The sequence below is a fragment of the Manis javanica genome, chromosome 1 (assembly GCF_040802235.1).
Source record: "Manis javanica isolate MJ-LG chromosome 1, MJ_LKY, whole genome shotgun sequence".
Lineage (NCBI taxonomy): Eukaryota > Metazoa > Chordata > Mammalia > Pholidota > Manidae > Manis > Manis javanica.
In genome coordinates, this window is record NC_133156.1 from 235,547,944 (window position 1) to 235,566,296 (window position 18,353).

The following is an 18,353-nucleotide window of genomic DNA, read 5'->3' on the forward strand; positions in this document are numbered from 1 at the left end:
CTCATTTATAGGGTAAAGTAAGGGTCCTCACTCAGTTCGCCAGGGCCATCAGGATCCAGGCCCGAGCTCCCCTCCCGGCCCCAGGTGGCTGCTGGCCTCAGGAGTTTCAGTCTGCACTCATACTCAGCAAGGCCACAGGCTCCCTCTGGGCTCTGAATGCTTAGCTAGTTCTTGCTGTCCTTTAGGACTCACTCAAGTGTCACCCTGAAGAACCTCTCTGACCCTCTAGGTTCCAAGATCTATTCCCTTGCATTTACTTCTACCACTGTACTTAACTAGCATGGCAATCTCCCCCATGTATTACTTATCTTTACACTCCCAAAGCATCCTGGCAGTACCTGGCCAAAAAGAATTGCATGTTCACTGAATGAATGACCTCAAATTCCTAAAATGCACCAAATAAAACCAAATGCATTCTATCTCAACTACATTTATTGCATTCTTACAATGTATTCGCCTCCTTGGCCCTCAAAATACCCTATGAAATTGTACTATTCTGATCCTATTTCACAGATGAGGAAACCAAGGCTTAGACATCAGGTGCCTTGTTGCCAGAGATCACAGGTTATAATGTTCACATACTTCCTCCAAGAAGACCTGAACACCTCAGTCATCTTGGTAAAACCCAGAGGGCCAAGCAACTGTTTATACATACAGGACATTAAATAAATACTTGTTGAATGGATAGCTGAATTGACTATACATATTCAATTAATTTGGAAAATATTATAGTACTTAGAGGCTCTCTGACATATGTTGAGAAAGATATAACTTGAGTTCTGGGACAAAAATAAATTCATATAATGAACATAAGCACCTTCTATTGCTTCTACTCACTTTTATGCTTTAAAACATTATTTACAGTGGCCACCTTTCTATTACAGAAACTGCAGGTACCTAACAATTTTGTGTTTGATAATTAAATATGTTATCCCTCACCAGAGCTTCCTGTCCTACTGACAGGTGTGGTAATGTCTACAGCTTTCCTAGATTCAAGTGTTGCAAAAGACAAATCCCAGCTGTGATTTCCTGCACTACACAATGTCTGGGCCACAGTATGTCAAAGCTCCTCTGTAGCCTAAGCTATTCCACTTAAAATTCACAACACTACTCTATGGGGGAAAAAGGTGAGGAAAAAGAAAAAGGTCCAAGCAAGCAGACTTTGCAAGAATATTCTGTAGGTCCAATATTTCAAAGAATTGTGTCAAATGTCATCTCCCATAAATTACTTTCTGACTCCCTTAACTGAAATACTCTTTTTCCCTGGAAATCTTGAGAGTACTTTTTTTAACCTTATTCATGACATATATCATTACATGGACAGTGAAATCTCTTTTGAGAATAGGCTTAATGCTTAAATAATTTTTTATTCCCTCACAGCTCTTGCACAGAGAAGCACCATGAATTTACAGAATGAATGACTGTAGAGTTAAGAAAATCTTTGCAACATCACTTCTTAGGCCAGTTCTTTCACATAGTAGCAGTAGATTAATTGCCTTGCATAGAATTTCCTGGAAGGATGTTAGAAATGAGTTAAATTGGTCAATTGGTCAATGACGACAGAAAAAAACTTCAAGAGAGAATGGTGTTTTGCTCTTGCAAATCAGATTATACATGGCAGATTTTTGGAAAAATATCAGCAGAGAGAGCTGAGAGCATGCCTGATTACCTGTGTCAATGTTTTATACTGTCATTTGCGTATTATCATGTACAATTAGATAGCTCAGGTAAAGAGACCTCTTAGAAGGAAGGAAAGAAAAAGGGAGATGAGATGATCTATCTATAGAAGATGTTTCAGAAAGCTGGTAACTGTAAAAAGCTTTACATTCCAAAAATGCACTTATCCTTGTCACGTACCTAAAAACATTTACCTTTAACATGAACATGACATGGTTCAGAGTCTGGCTACTCAGCATCTTTTAACTCAAGAGAGACAGTGTTTAGTTATGGCTGAAGCTCAGGCTCTGAAGACGCAGACAGTAAAAGACAGTAAGTGGCTGACAAAGACAAAGCCAGGATCCATTCTCCTGCCCCAAACCCAATGCTCTCAAAACCACACGGCCACGATGAAGCACAGAAAGCTCAAGAGGCACCCAATGGAAAAACTAGTAAAGTAGAAAAACAGGGAAAAGTGAACCCCAAATGGCTGTGAGCAGAAGGCTGTTTTTTGATCATGAGGCATGAAATTAAAGGTCCCTGTATTTCAAATTGAGTAGGAAGTCTATGCCAAGTTCCTATTTGACTTCATAAAAGCCATGAGATTCAGTTGGTGACGTGGCCCTACTAGCGGCAGCTGCAGCCATCTTGGATACAATCCCAGTTGCCTCTGGGAGTCTTTGTCACTTTAACCCATTCTAGCATTAAAATTCAACTTAGTCAACTACAGATATAATATCCATAATTTCATTCCTGGAAGGTAACTGATCTACCAAATTACAAGCAGGAACCTTAGAACAAATTTTAACTTGATTCTCTTCTGTATCAATCAGAAAGGCCTCTACAAAATATTTCTAGTTTAGAAACTTCCTAACAAATGAAATTACAACATGAGCTGAAGAATGTAGCTTATTCTCACCCCAAGGCCAATAGCACTGATTAAAGAGAATAAAATCATTTTTCAATGTGTTTATATGAGGTTTTAAATGTCAACTGCAGCTAATGGAGTGGGAAACAGTTTAAGAAGTCAAGATCTAATTCTTGGCTAAAGTGTAATTAGACAGGAACATTTACTGGGCATTATACAGCAGACACTCAAGCCTATCAACATTCCTTTGCCCCATCAAACACAAACAAACAAAACCCCAAAAACCAAACAAACCCTGATTATCTTAGTTCTGTATAAGCCTTGCAGTTCCCCTTACTCTGGGAGTGCAGGCCTAATCAAATAAGCCCAAGAAGGTATCATGAGTGCCTCATAAACTCAGAGGTAGAATAATCATCCTAGGTTAAATCACACTTCCCTACTACTCTGATGATGGGAGGTGATTAAAAAAACCCCGCTACAGAATGGCATCAGCATGAACTAAAAGCCTTTAAGTGTGCAACGAGTATTTGAATTACTCTTCAGACTATCAAATGACCATCAAGAGAAAAGAGAGTTGGAAGGCTGGGGGCGGAACTGGAGGACGGATGTGGGAGGAGCAAAGCACTGACTTGAAAACTTCTCTCACTTATGTGGGGTGTTTCCCTGAAGGAAAAACAAGGGTCTAGTAGTCATCACCACACTGTTGCCGCAGTGCTGCCCTCCCACACCGCCCACACGGCAGCCTGAGTTTCCGTACAGAGAGAGAGAGAGACAGACAGACAGACAGACAGAGGGACAGAAGCATCCCGGAGGGCCCTGCATACCATCTTCCCTCTGCCCTGGTCTATAAGCAGGACCTGGTGAACTTCAGGACACTTGGCAGATACACTGATTTGGCACCTGTTGTCCCAAATAAGTAGAACGTTTGTTCTGAAATATGCAGAACTGGATGCAGGTGTGACTCAAGGCAAACAGAGACCACATTCCCGCATCTCTAAGTACAGAAGAGGACAGGTAAGCTTATGGGTCAGAAGGGGAGACTTGGCAGGCAAGCTGACAAAATGTCTAATTATAAGGTAGTTTTCACTTTTTAAAAAAATGTAGATGTGTAATTAATGTAAAGAGTTCACTTATATTTATTGAAGGATTTGGAGCCTTACATGAAGATCTGCCATTTCAAGAAACCTGAACTCCAAGGTCCAGTACTGCCTTGAAATCTCTATACTAGGTCAAGTTAGTTACTATTATTAATGTGAGCTCTGAGGCAAAGTCTCTGGTTTACCTACTAAGTAGCAAAACTGTTTGAATTGACAGATTTAGAAAACCACTTTAGATGGAATTTCCAGGAAGGACCTGAGAAAGAGGGTTAGGGTGACAAGCTGTCAAAGAAGAAAGTTCTAAAGAGGAGCTTATTGTTTCCTGACAGTGGCAGGATGAAGGAGGGGGCAAATTTTGACAAAAAAAAAAAAAGAAGAAGAAAGAATGAAATGAATTCAGGTGACAGCACAAATGGTGGCTAAATAGACATGGTACTTCAAACCTGTTTCACAAGATGCAGGTTTCACTACCAAACTAGAGCTTTCTTCAGCTGCCAAGTGTCTCCCTTGTCCAATCAAAGACATCATGCACTTGGCCCTTACCCTCAGGCATGTGCTACAATAAATGCATGCTATTGTTACCTGTGGATTCTGAAGTGCCACCAGGATTCAGTGCATTTTATTTTATACCTGGAAGAACCTCTTGCTTAGACTAGAGTATACTCCCTGAAATTCTTTCAAGCCACAGCCCAACACACCTCACTTTAAAAAAGAAATTTAATTACTAGTTTCAAGGAGAAGCCTTCCTCATAATCAGACTCAGAAGACTTTCTTTAAAGAAAACTTTCCAAATGCTGAGTAAAGAATTTATTCTATATTGCTAATTCAAGGCATTCTCTACACAACAGGGAAAATCCAGTTCAACCTAGTTAGCCTTGCAGCTGCACAGACTCTACACTTCTCTTAGCCTTTGTTTTGAAAGTAACAATACTTCCTGACTTCTTTTTCTATTTAGGCCAGGGAGGATACACTTTTGTTTTATATCTCTTGTCTACATCAAATTTGCAATTGCAGGTAAGATACTTGACTCACTTCTCTCCCTTCTCCCTCCCACTGGAAATTTAAAGTTGTGAAACAAACCAAACCTGCCTGGCTTGATACAACCAAACATGGCAACACCTTATTTTAATGGAGCATTTGATTGATGCTTCACTAGAATGGAATCTCTATAAATGCATGCAATGTACTCAGTCCAAACAAATTAAAAATTACTCTCACAATGAATTCCAAACATTATGCTTAGACAAAACAACAAACTGTTATTAAACTCATAAACCTACAACCCATAAGCACACACCAAAAGTCTTAAATTCAAGTTACCAGAATGGTCACCCCCCCACCCCCACAGAATAAATGCTGCAAGTTCTGTGATCCCTCACTAGGAACCCCATAAATTTTTGCTGAGAGGAGATAAAAAGGAAAGATATCAGTGCTCCACCCACACACAGACCCCCAATGGTAAAGCCTCTCAGTACTCTAGGTGGGCCCCATATTCTACTTTAATCCTTTCTCTTCTATTGTAACAAGAGTCTCACCATGACACATGAAACATCTGGTTCAGGAGGCCAGTCCTTCAGAAGGCCTTGGAGTTCCTTCTTCAAACCCATGGTTTATAATTCAAAGCAAAAGTGCAAAGTGCTCTCATTGACAGGTTTTCCCTCTAGGGAATGGGATGCTCTGATTTTGTCCCACCTCTGACTGTCCCTTTCCCTTCTTCACAGGCCAGGGCACAACACTGAAGGGAAAACACATGGGAACTGAGCCATGAAAAGACAAAAAGCATGTTAGATTGGCTCTATCACCCCCAGAGATAGTATCATGCCATCAAGAAAAAGACGCAGTTCCTTCTTGTCTATGAGAAACCTCATCACAAACTGAATTGGAGTGCTGCCTTCCAAAGGTCATAAAAGACATAAAAGAGCAACTATGCTCCACAGCAGCCCTGCAGGAGGAAGGCCCAAACTTGGACTTGTTTTAACCCATGGATGCAAAACACAATACAAGACTCCACATCCACCTTCTCCCTTGCCATGGCTGACTCCAGCAGGAGCCTGGCGCACATCTGACAGTAACTTCTCTGCTGTTACTATTTTTTAAATGAACCGTGTGGATGGTACTTAAGCCCTAATCCACTTCTGGCATAAGGATTGAGAAGTCACTACTGGAAAAAACCTGTTAGATATGTTATCCCTGGGGTTCATTATATCTTTGAAAGGTTTGCTTAATAATCACGGAGATCACAACTACATGCAGATGATCAAAGCAATCTTGAGCTTTGCTTTGTAGCTCTTTTCCTATTTGCCATATTGTCCAATTAACTATAACAATATATATGCTGCTAAGGCATAAGAGGTATTGCCTCCCTCCTATTAGTGCTCCCCTGGATTATAATGCTCTCTCACAGTTGGCTAGCCCAGTTTTCACTTGATTCCAATACAGCTGTTTTTGGTTTATAATTTCCACTCCTCTGTAGTTAAACATCACTTACCCAACAATCAACATACATTATTTCCTGGTAATAAAAGTGTTCTTCTACTACAGAACTTTATACTAGTCAACCCATAATTCTACTCTATTAATAAGAATTCTTACACTTCTAAATATTCTTCCCTGTCGAAAGCACTGTCTGTCCATTTCAAGGTCTAGTTTTGTGCCTCCTGTGGCAGCCCCACCAAGCAGCAAACAGGTATCATCCAGAGATAGGTAGGGAAGGCGTCTCAGCTCAGTGGCTAGCATAGAACAGGTACTCAAAAAAGGTCATTCTCTTTCCCTAACTTCTTTTCCTCTATTTATTTTAGATCTTCAGGCTTTGAGAGGCCCTTATTACATATCATTAACCAAATCTCAGTGCTGTTGTAAACTCTTAGACTTACAATCCAAGCAAGATATTAAACCCTAGGCCCGGACGGACAGCCTATTCAAAACTGCTACTTTGGTTTTGCAAGTACTGGAACTAGAACAGAACAGATAACCCCAATTTACAAATTATCTGTGTCTCCAAAGTTCATCTGTAAAGTGGTATAAACACATTTTTCCTTAGAAATGCTGGTGCTCTATACTTAGTATGTCAGGCCATTCCACAAAGCCTATTTAAGCCACAATACACCTGCACTACAATGCCAGTGCCATTAGCCTAGACCAGCACGCACAGTAGGCACTCGGGTATGTGCTGGCAAGTTATGAAGTGCTACACAGCTGGCTCTGGACACCATCTGTATACAGTCCAGATGCACGACCTCCTCTCACCTTCCCCTGTGTGCCCCTCACCTCCCAGCTCTCTCGACCCCACAGGAGCAATGCTCTCACCATGTACATATTCTAAACTCTGGCCCCTTACCAGAGCGCCATCTATAAATATTTCAAAGGTAATTTTTCTTCTCCCTGCAGAAATTACCTTAAGCAGGTAATCTCAGCTATACACCAGGAGGGAAGATATCTGGTTAGGTTATTTCACAATGAAACGGGGATGTCTGATGAACTTTAATTTGTCCAGAGATTCCTGACTCTTTAAAAGATGTCTGACTACTCAAATAAGTGGAGTACAGAAAAATGAATGAAATGGGTCACACAGCAGAGAGTTTAGGGCCACTTAAGGACTGTTTCTAAGACTTTCAAAGCAATTTCTTCCCCTCCACCTTTCAAAACTAATGATTTTTCACTAGTTCCATAACCTCTTCAAGTTTCTGAAGTGATAGCAGGTATACAATTACACTGATGAACAAGTGTATACAGGGAAGGTACAGTATGAGTTTAGCTTAGACAGTGTCTTTCCTAAACTGGGACATAAGCCTAGGCATTCACAATTTAACCACATACATCTTCAAAATATAGGTCACCTCCAAAGTGAGCAGCAGGAGCTATAGGGGAGATTCATATGTCAACCCTGGGCCAAAATTTTGGTTTTCCTAATCCTGGCATGGTCAAAAGGGTGTATTCAGATACCCCCTTTTTTTTAAGTGTGTAGGGGGAGAAGGGAATGACATACAGCTCTAATGAACTATTATGTCTATGTGGGAGAACGAATTAGAATTAAAAACAGATGCATCCTAAATAAGAACAAGAAATTGGAAAATAGAGCAGTTACTTCTGGAAAAAGAAGTTAAAAAAAGTCTATACAGGATTCTGCATGTATATTTGTTCACCCTAGCTGCCCTGGGGCATCAATTACTTAAAGTGTAACAACAGAAAACTTGGCCAGGGAGGGCAAAAAATCTAGATACTTAATTCCAACACATGTGTAAGTTTATGCCTGATTCCAGCTTCAAAAGGTAGCAGCCTCATTAACTAATGGCACAACTCCCTTCCAGCAGCAGGCAAAGGCTTAAAAATCAAGTCAGCGCTGGGGTCTGGAAGGAGAAATGAAATTGAATTTACCAATTAATGATGCTAGTAAGTCTACTTAAAACATGCCTCCAACAATATTTCCCTTTATCACAAATATGCTGAAGACCTTCAGAATAAAACCAGCCATTATCCCTAGCCGCCACCTGGGCTTTCATTACTCCCACCCTAAAGAGTGACACATCAAATAAACAAAGAACCCTGCCCACATGCAGGGCCTTTCCGCCAAGATCTCCACTAACGCTGACAAGTGCTTATTAATCCTGATGAAACACAAACAAGAAAGAGGGTTGGCCACTGTGGCCCTTCTATTTTCCTGGGGGATAAAGAGGAGGTGGGGTGCAGAAATTGAGCTAATGAACTAAGGACTGACCCATGGTCACAAGTAAGTCAGAAAAGTGAACTGAGGACTTGGGTGTTCTAATCACCTCCTTTACAATTTCTCAATTAGTCCCTAAAAGCAAATAGGAAGTATTTCTCTAGTTTGTTTTAAGGACAGTGGCACTGAGAGCACAAGGCCAACTCTTTTTATAGGCTGCTATCAATTCAAAGAAACCCTAGGCAGTACAAAGTGAGATTCTGCAATACTTAGTACCTAATGTAGTGTGTTATTCCATAACTGCTAAAATTCTTGTTGAATAAAGAAAAGAAAAGACAAGAGGTCAGGAAGAACAGGAAGGAGATAACTTGGTATCTAGTTCATGATACAGAAAAGCATTCCTAATACTGCAACAAATACTAAAGACCAATCTTTTTTTAACAACTGTCCAAAAATTATGTATTTCTATTGTGTTGCCTGACCTCCCAATTTTTAAAATAACCCAAAGAGAAAAATACCAGAACTCTATCTAGTGGAGAGAGGGATTATACTAAAAGGGAAGAATGCTGGGGGAAGAGCAGAAATGACTTACGAATATGCTTAATTTTTCTTAAAAGGTTCAAGAAACCTTCAATTACAATTATCCAAATGACTATGTGAATTGGAGGCAAGTCACTTGTAAAAGCCCAAGAAAGAAGAATCTTAAATGAGATACTATTTAAAGGGAATGATATGAACCAGTGTTGCTAATAATAACCTGTGAAGGTCCTTTTTGAAGAAACTCCAAACACTTGGTAGACACTGTCTCCATAATCCTCACAACATGCCTGGAGGACGGAGGAGAAAGGTATTAACTTCAACTGAGGCACATGAATGGGGTGACAGACTCCAGGACAAGTGACAAACTGTGCGGTGGCAGGTTCCCACACCCCCAGCTGCCTCACCTACTGCACTACACGTGTTGAAATGTGCTGACAAAAATTGACTACTTTGGAGGAAGGAGGGGAGAGAAAGGGGAGAAGGATAGTTTCACAAGCTCTGGGAATAAGCTGTGTTTTCAGAAAATGTGCAATAATGAGAAGAGAGAAAGTAAAGAATCCAACTTTCTCTACCAAGCAGGTAGGACCAAGCTGGTGACACAAAGCTATTTCCTCTCCCAGAGTCCTACTCCAGATTCACGCACTTCACGACTGAAGGCCATCGGCTGTCTCCTTGGCTCCACTCACTCTCCCTATTCCCCAGCAAGGGGATGGAGACCGGCAAAACTGTAAGAGGCATCATTAGGCTCCTCCTGCTTGTCCTCAAAAAGCTGGAGGTACAGGAATCCCTGACCTTCATTACCTACCTTTGCTTCATCATTAATGTCCCAAGTAAAAGAAATGGCATTGTAAGCAATCTCCTCAATATTACTGATGGTATTGAAGCTTTCTTTGTAGTCAGCTATATGAGTGATGAAAAAGAAAAAGAAATTACAGCAGGTCAAAATAAGATTCAGTTTTTCATATTATGACCTCTGGATAACTTAAATCAACATTTTGTTGGGTTGCAAGAAGTTCAAAAAAAATGAAGAAAAAGAATCAAAGAATTTCTGTAATAGAGGCAAGCTTAGATATATTTAATTGTCTCCCGCTATGTGACAATTAGGATATTTAGGTCTAAACCTTTAAATAATTGTCCCAAGGTCACAAAACTAGTCCAGATAACCAAGATTTTAAACTAAGTTCTTTTAATTCTTCTGAAGAGAGAACATGAATGTTACAAAACGCAAAAGAAGTAATACTAAGATTAGAAGCCATCTTGTGATACAATGGTTTTATGCAAAAATCATGTACACAGCAAGAATAGGGGTTTTCATAAAGCTACTTCTCTACATATGGATTTGCACAAATCTGCTGCGATACCCCAAGTGATGAGTCTCTGGGTCTGTTTACAGATAGAAGAGGTTAGCCATGCAGTTCAGCATGTAACCCAGGGCAATAGCTAGGTAACTAACATCAGCAGTATTTTCTTTTACTTATTGACTTTTCTTTTTTCTGTATCTTACTGTCATCGCCAAATAATTAGGATCACAGAAAGACATTATACACCTCAAAAAATTTGCAGACCAAAATTTGCCACTCTTATGTGAGTAGCCATTGCTTCTGGCCCCAGTGTCATATGGAAAACCACTGCATGGGGCACATGTCGTTATGAAAGAAGTAATGTTAAGAGCACTGATTCCAGGAGCCTAAGGACAGTGTTTGGAACAGATCAGTAGCTGGCATAAAAATTCAAATGCTTTCGGCAGGAAGCTGATCACTGCCAAAAATAACTGGATTTAGAAAACTGGATGCATGCACCTCTGGGAATAAAAGCAGACTCAGGAGCTACTTACCTATGTCAATGCATCTTTGTTTGGCTGTGTGCTGCCGGGAGTGCCAGTATTTCCAATGCCTTAACTGATCTTCTCTGCTTTTGTCTTCAGCAAAAACCACCATGATTACACTCTATGAAAGAGAGTGCATTACAACGTAAAGACACTATAGGTGAGTTATCTTCTGGAAAACTTAGTGTTAGATTGTACAGTTAGGGCTTACAACTGCAATTTTAGATCTTCACTCAGATCTGCTTCATACCTGGAAATCTGAAGCTCTGACTAGCTTTCCCAGAGGATAAACTGAGCAGAACTTACTCGGACTTTGCTGATGGGGCGGTGGATCCCTTCGCTGCTGTTCACCTCCTTTAAGGTGACAGGGTAGAACTGGCCTTTGTTCAGATATGTCATGGTGCTATCTCCTGGCTTCTGCCGAAGCGATTTTGAGGCTTCTAGGGTATATTCAAAGTTGTTCCTAAACAACAACAAAAGTCACAGATCTCCAATCCACTTTCTTGGAAGCTTCCTTTATGCTTTAACTCAATCTTAAAATGCTTCAGTGTGGATGTATGCAAACAGTAGACTACCAGGAAACATCCAACTGATGATGTCACATATAAACAGCACGGGCTACTTTTTCCATGATTAACATAATCTTAAGCAACCCAGAAATCCTCAAATCTCTTAAATGTGGGACTACAAAATGCTTACTGGAAATTCTGTGAAGTAATGTTAACAGGAGTTTAGAGGCTAAGGATATTAAAGATACTATATTAAGTGAAAGAGAAGTTGGAAGGAATCCTCACAAGACATGCTGCCAATCTGGTATTTACCTGGCAAAGATTGCAAACAGCTGGCTGGAAGTCCTCTGATTAAATCTGATTGGTTTGCACACACTTTTTTGCTGTTTTTGCTTTTAATTTAAATGTCTAAATGGACACTCCACAGCTCTCTATATTTCCTATTACTTTATAGTACTCTGCATATACTCCCGTAAAAATGTTTAATAACTTTCCTAAGTCAGGGGTTGGCAACTTACACCTATTTTTGTAAATAAAGTTTTACTGAAATATAGCCACATCCTTTGTTTTTTGTATTATCTACAGCTGTTTTTGTTCTACAGTAGCAGAACTGGGCATTCACAATGTGGCCATATGGCCCAAAAGCCTAAATTATTTACTATCTGATCTTAGGTCCTACAGGCACTTAAGTCTGTAACTTCTGTACCTTGTCTTTAAGGAAAGTCTCACTTCCTCTAAAATTCTACATTTTTATATCATTTTAAACAATGATTTAAACAAATCATTGTTTAAATGATTTTCCTTAACAAAATTATAAAACAGAATCACAGACTCCTTTTATAAACACCTGGAGGCATTTATATACGTTCATAATTAACTTGGATGATATTTATATTCCCAGTATGAGATACAATTTTAAGAGGCTTAAAAAAAGAGGTTATCAGGTCAGAAAAAAAGTTGACTTCATTTGTTTTATCATTAGTAAGGCTAATAAAAAAAAGTAAGCTTTTATCCACCTGTTATTTCTAAATTCTCACAGAATTGTACACTTTTACAAACAGAAGGGCCCTCAGAGATTAATTCAATCCCCTTATCACTTCTTGATTCCATTCTACAACCATCACATGAAGACACCAAAGGAAAGAAAAAGCACCAACACCAAGAATTAAGGGAACATGAAACACAAGTTCAGAGTTCTAAGTTAAATGCACTGAAGCAAATATCCTCTAGCAAAGAAATTACCACAGTAACCTTAGTAAGATACAGATGAAAACCCGCTAATGCTACCTCTGATTTTCCAGTATCAACGAAAAAAGAAGTCATAAAAGCTGAAAGTTAAAATCAAATTAAAAGACAGTTATTACCCAGAAACACTGTCAAAAACATAGTCCTCTGAATTCATGCCAGGCATCCGCAGACTGAGATCCGAGGGGAAGAAAACCTGAAATATCAATGTAATAAGCCACAACTATTTAAGTGGTTATCAGGCCTACTAAAGACCAATGTTTGGTACAGCACAGAAGTATTTGGCTTACAGCAAACCACTACTCATTCAATATTCACTTTAAAAGCTTTACTCCACAAAAAACATTTTAACAAAAGAAAAAATACCCACTTTATATGCCATTCAATTAAATGAGAACAATCTATGTAGATACCCCTACAAGGTGCTTCATTAGTTCCTTTTCCCACCTTTCCCACCCATCTCCATTATGTTCAAAACTAGACTCTGCAACCAAAATCTCATGACTTTTAAGAGTTAACTCTAGCACTGTACCAAGTTAAGATACACTATCAGATTTGCACAATGGCCAGATGTGTCAGTGCATTTTCTCAGGGAAGGCTACTATTCTACTCCTAACTGCATAAGCAGAGACAGATGCTCCTTTTCCTCATTAAATACAGTTTCAAACATCTTCAGTCCCTAACTTTTATCTAAAGTGTTCATCACCAGTGAACCCTCCCTCATAACTATTTGGAGTTAATTTGTAAATTTCATACACTGTATTTGTCATCTAGATCTACCTGCCCTCCCTGACTATACTACCAAGAGACACCAAGCAAATACATAAGTTCTTTTAAGACCATGGCAGGGAGCTTGTTTTGGTCCAGGACAAAAGCTGAAAACAGACTATGTAGATCTATCTGTTGTTGATGGAAGATAATGTATGGGATTCTCTTTCTCTAGTAAATCACTTAGCTGAAATCATAATTGTTAACTCAGCTGCTGGTAAGATTAGCCATGTGCCCTTGATAATAATTTCTGGTTTTATAGGTTTGGTTTACAAATTATACCCATGGGCCTTTTCTCTTCTTTAAAAAAAAAGCAAACCTTTTGTTCTTAATCCATTCATTCCAGGCTGAGTTTCAAGCTTACATAACACGGAAGAGGTGGAACCCAATACTTATACAAACACACAGACGTCTTAGGAAGATGTTTGAATTTCCTGTACCTCCTGAACGCCTTCCTTGAAGGTCTCTGAGAAGGTAGAGTCTGGAGTTCGCCTTTGAGCATTTGGGGGTTGAGCGCCAGAGCTGAACTGGTCAGTATTAAGGTTCCGGTCAAAAACCACCACCCGCTCAGTAGGCTCAGGATGATATACTGCTGGGGGGATTCCCACAGCAAAGCCATGGGGCTGGGTTTCTGTCTTGATGGAGTGGGTAGGCATCGTTGCTATGGAGACAGTAACTGTTGTATCAGGAGCTGTTAGATGGCCTCTCTTATCAATGCCCAGTTGGTTGCCATGGGGAAGAACAATGTTAAATGGCACATTTTTCAGTACTTGCACTCTGTTTTCTCCAGCAGAAATGAGGGGTTGCTCAGTCACATTTGGTATGCTGTTTCTTTAAGAGAAGAAAAGAAAACTCAATGCTGATACAGTTGTTTTGACAAATTTTATTTTCCTAATAGCACTGGGCTGTTGGGTCCTGTGCAATAACAATACACCTGGTAGAAACCAAATAAACAGAAAATGCCATGACAGCCCACTACTAGAGAAAGAAAAGACTTCATAATTTAGGTCAAGTAAAATCCAAAGTACTGAGTAAAATTTCATTTGAAATATTGAGAACTCTCTCTTGTCCAGAGTAAAATTGTTAATACAACTCCCGAGAAAGATTTAAATGATATGGACCTCATGACTCTTACTGAAATATTGAGAACTCAGAGCTTTCCTCTACTATTTTATTTTCAATAATACTAATAAAATCATATTTTACTAGAAGCCTGAAGCTGCAATTGTGATTAGTTGGTTCAAATACAGCCTCTAGAGCCAGGCTGCCTTGATTCAAATTCTGTGTGACCTTCAGCTACTTACTTCATCTCCTAGTAAGTACATGCTCACCTATAAAATGGGGATAATAATGGGGTCTCTCCTCACCAAACTGTGATGAGGATGAAATGATACACTGAAATGCATGTAATGATGCCCGGCACCGAAGATGCAGGAAGTATGACCTATTACCACGTGGCCTCCACTATTCCCAATACTTTTGTTTATTTGGCTTCTCTTTCCCCAAAAGAAAACCTGTGACTACACTATACCTGTAGATACATATTTGCACAAAATTACTTTTGGTTTAATAAATATGCTGGACAAGAGAAGATGATTTCTAGTCTAGGGTAAAATTAATGAATTTTCAAAGTCCCCTCAAATCATATAGGCTGATAACTTTAAGAAAGCAATTTGACAGTTTTGTACATTTCAAGATCAATAAAATGTTAAAGCCTTAAACCATAAGTTCACTCCCAAGAATTTATCCTAAAGAGAAAGAGGAAAAACAGGAAAAAGCTATCTAGAAAGTTGTCCACTAAGGCTTTGTAATAGTAAAAAATCATATACAGCCTTAATGTGAAGGATAGCTAGGTTTTGCTTTAAAATACTCCAGCAAAAATAAATAAAATAAAAAATTAACTGATTTAAAAGTTGGAGAACAGGGAAAAGTAAATCAAACAAGAGCAATTATGTTGGTAGCTGCTGAAGCTAGTAATGGTACGTGTGGGCTTACACTATTTCTCTACTTTGTTATGTTTGAAAATGCCCATAATAAAAAGTCAAAAATAAAAGCCATAGCCCTTCTCCAAAAGGTCATTGTGAAGATTAAAACAGAATCATTTTATATGCCATGCAATTAAATGAGAACAATCTATGAAGATACCCCTACAAGGTGCTTCATTATTTCCTTCTCCCACCTTTCCCACCCATCTCCATTATGTTCAAAACTAGACTCTGCAACCAAAATCTCGTGACTTTTAAGAGTACCAAGTTAAGCACTGTACCAAGTTAAGATACGTACTGTACTAAGGAGAAGAAAGACTACTACTAAATCCTATCTGTGAACACAACCACAACCATGTAAGATGTGTGTGTACATCCAAATAGCAAATTAAAAAATCGACAGGTTAGTGGGATTTTGAGTGATTATTCTTTCTTTGAAATGTTTTATTCCTGTTACTAATAGAATATAGTGCAATTTTAAAAATCATATTCAAAAAACTTTTTCATGTCTATAAAGTCAATACTTAATTTTCTGAAAGATTTAATCTAAAATATTTCAAAAATATATACAGTTGAATGTACTTCATTAAGTTTTATTTAGGCAGTTATTCAAGATCACTGGTACTTAATTTTTAATGCATCCCCACTATTGCCTTAAGCCACATCCTTCTTAAGAGAATCTCAAAGACAAAAAAGCAAACATTTCACTTACATTATGACTAAAAAATCCCTTTGGAGGAGAATTAATGACTTTCTTTTCCAGAAAAGGTAAACTAGGTCACAGAATCATATTTAGTAAGAGGCAAATCAGTAATAAAATCTGAATTTAAATATTGAGAGTCCACTTACCTGTCTCTTTCATTGGCACTTGTTCAGTTAAACTCTTTGTTCTATTTTTACAGAAACCTGGCATTTTTCAAGTTTTGCACTATTTTATGCTCTACATTAGACATTACCTTTTGCTATGATCTGGCTCTGGGTGTTCAACATCAGGCTTTGCTGTTGATGACCTTCTCTCTCTTGGAACCTTAGACAACAACATACATGACAATAATTTAGTTCTTACTCAGTGAAGTATAGCTACAGCCTTTTATTTTTCAGTCAGTCCAACAGTCATATATCTACTGATTGCCTAGCAAATACCAGGCTCTGGGGATACATTATAAATAAGACTACCCACAAGAGTTTTTAATCTGGTCACCAGGACAATATGTAAAAACCAACAATTATTTAGTTGACAAAGAAACTCAGGGCATCACAAATTAACTTTGTCATTGAGTTTATATATTATCTCTTAAAAGAAATATCTCTGGCCTGGTTTTACCCAATTATGTCCATAATGTAATAGAGAAGAAGCTACAGAAAACATAACTGGCTCTTTCATCTTTTTCACTGCTCATCTCTGCTTCCATTCCTTTCAGATCAAATGCAAAATCAAAAGGATCAGGTATGTTAATGGTAGACTTCCAAGATCCAAATGCTTGTTTCAAATGATAGATTTCTTTAGATAGTTCAGGATTCACATTGTCCACTACCCAAAGGACAGATCAAACTCAGGCTGTTCCATTCCCTTTCTGACTAAGTTCTTTGCACAGGAGGTGAAAGCAGGCAAACATTATAGGGTGTACTGCAGACATCAACCCAACTGCGACTTATTCCCCACACGTACTCCAAAATTGCTAGGATGTTTGAAACTAGTTTTCAAATCCTATTCCTACATTCTTGTTTTACAGTCAAACACAAAATAAGTTATTGTTTCATGTATTAACAATATGTCTTTAAAACTTTACCAAAGTTCTTATGTAAAATGACTGATGGTTTTATCAAAAGAATTGAAACAAGTCAGTTCATTTCAAAAAGAAAATAACCCTATACCTATCACAGGAAGCCTGACATACAGTTCTACTAAGATTGTCATCTTTGATGGACAGACATGAGGATTTATCTCCTGAGATGTAAAATACTTTTAGGGCCCTGTATTTAAAACACACACACATACAACCACTGCAATTAGTGCTACTACACCAGTCTTTCTGGTACTAAATTTGCAGGTTTTGTCCCATTCTCAAAAAGTTCCAGTTAAAAATATGTAACTTCAAACTTCATAATTAATGCTTGGGAACATACGGTTTTTACACCGACTGAGTCAATAAAACAAGCCATAAGAAGAACAAATACTTAATGTGTTCCACTTCAAAGGAACACTTCATGGCTACACTTCTCAGGCAATGGTTTCTTCTAGCATCAATAGTTATCATGTAAGCCTCCATTCACACTTAAAACAAAAACCTTACCTTAGGACCTCAAACACAACAAGCTGGACACCTGGGCTCATATCAAAAAATATTAAATCTTTTGTTTAGGTGCCATCCTAATTTTGATAATCAGAAACTATCTTTCTTGCTTTTTTCCCTCTGCATTTCTTGTACTCAGGAAAGAACACAGTGCCAGAATGTAACAAAAAGCAAGCAATTGGTGAATCTAGGCAGAAGTATTTTGAGGTTAATTACCCTGCTATTTTAAGTTTTCTATAGGCTTAGAAGTTTTAAAAACAAAAATAAACTAATCAACAGCCACTCCCATGTATCCACTAGTGGTCAGAAAGAAGAATGTCAAGTAAAGTGCTTCCCACAAGGAATGCACACATGCTGAACACAATGTCCAGCCAGGCCTGGAACCCGGCTGCAACACATACCGGTTGTGTGACCCAAGAACTTTATATTTCTCATCTGCAAGAGGGATAATACCACATATTTGCAGGGTTTCTGGAGGGATCAGAAATCAAACACACGTTGGTAACACGTCTAGGAAAACACAGTAACCAGTAAGTGGCAGCTAGCATTATTAAGACCGTGGTGATACACAGCAGTGATGTCACCTCCAGATACGAGTATCATGTGGAACTCCAGGCAGAGGATAGATTATACTTAATTAAGACTAATCCAAATCTCTAGAAACAGGCAACAAAATATACCCTGATCTTGGAACTAGAAAGTCCTAGACTAGAAAACAAACTTTTTAAATGAATCCTACAAATCAAAAACTCTGTAATGTCATTTAGAGAAAAGGACATCCCTCTGACTACAGAGGAACACAGGCTGGAGCACAGGTGAAGGAACTACTGTCCACTGTTGATGGCGCTGACGAGTACCTTTGGTTAAAATACTCCTTCTCACTAAGACACATCTACCATCTTCTTT

General features: G+C 38.7%; 1 protein-coding gene across 4 annotated transcripts in view; it reads right to left on the minus strand.

Annotated features, from left to right (window-relative positions):
• GRHL1 (grainyhead like transcription factor 1) overlaps positions 1-18,353 on the minus strand; it is a 60,194-nt gene that overhangs the window by 37,959 nt on the left and 3,882 nt on the right. For all 4 annotated transcript variants that reach the window (XM_037026507.2, XM_037026506.2, XM_037026508.2 and 1 more), the window contains exons 3-8: positions 16,110-16,180; positions 13,609-13,999; positions 12,520-12,596; positions 10,953-11,109; positions 10,656-10,767; positions 9,627-9,721 (exon numbers count right to left, since the gene is read on the minus strand). In XM_037026507.2, coding sequence (XP_036882402.2) covers positions 9,627-9,721; positions 10,656-10,767; positions 10,953-11,109; positions 12,520-12,596; positions 13,609-13,999; positions 16,110-16,180 — 903 coding nt within the window. The remainder of the gene's footprint in view (positions 1-9,626; positions 9,722-10,655; positions 10,768-10,952; positions 11,110-12,519; positions 12,597-13,608; positions 14,000-16,109; positions 16,181-18,353) is intronic.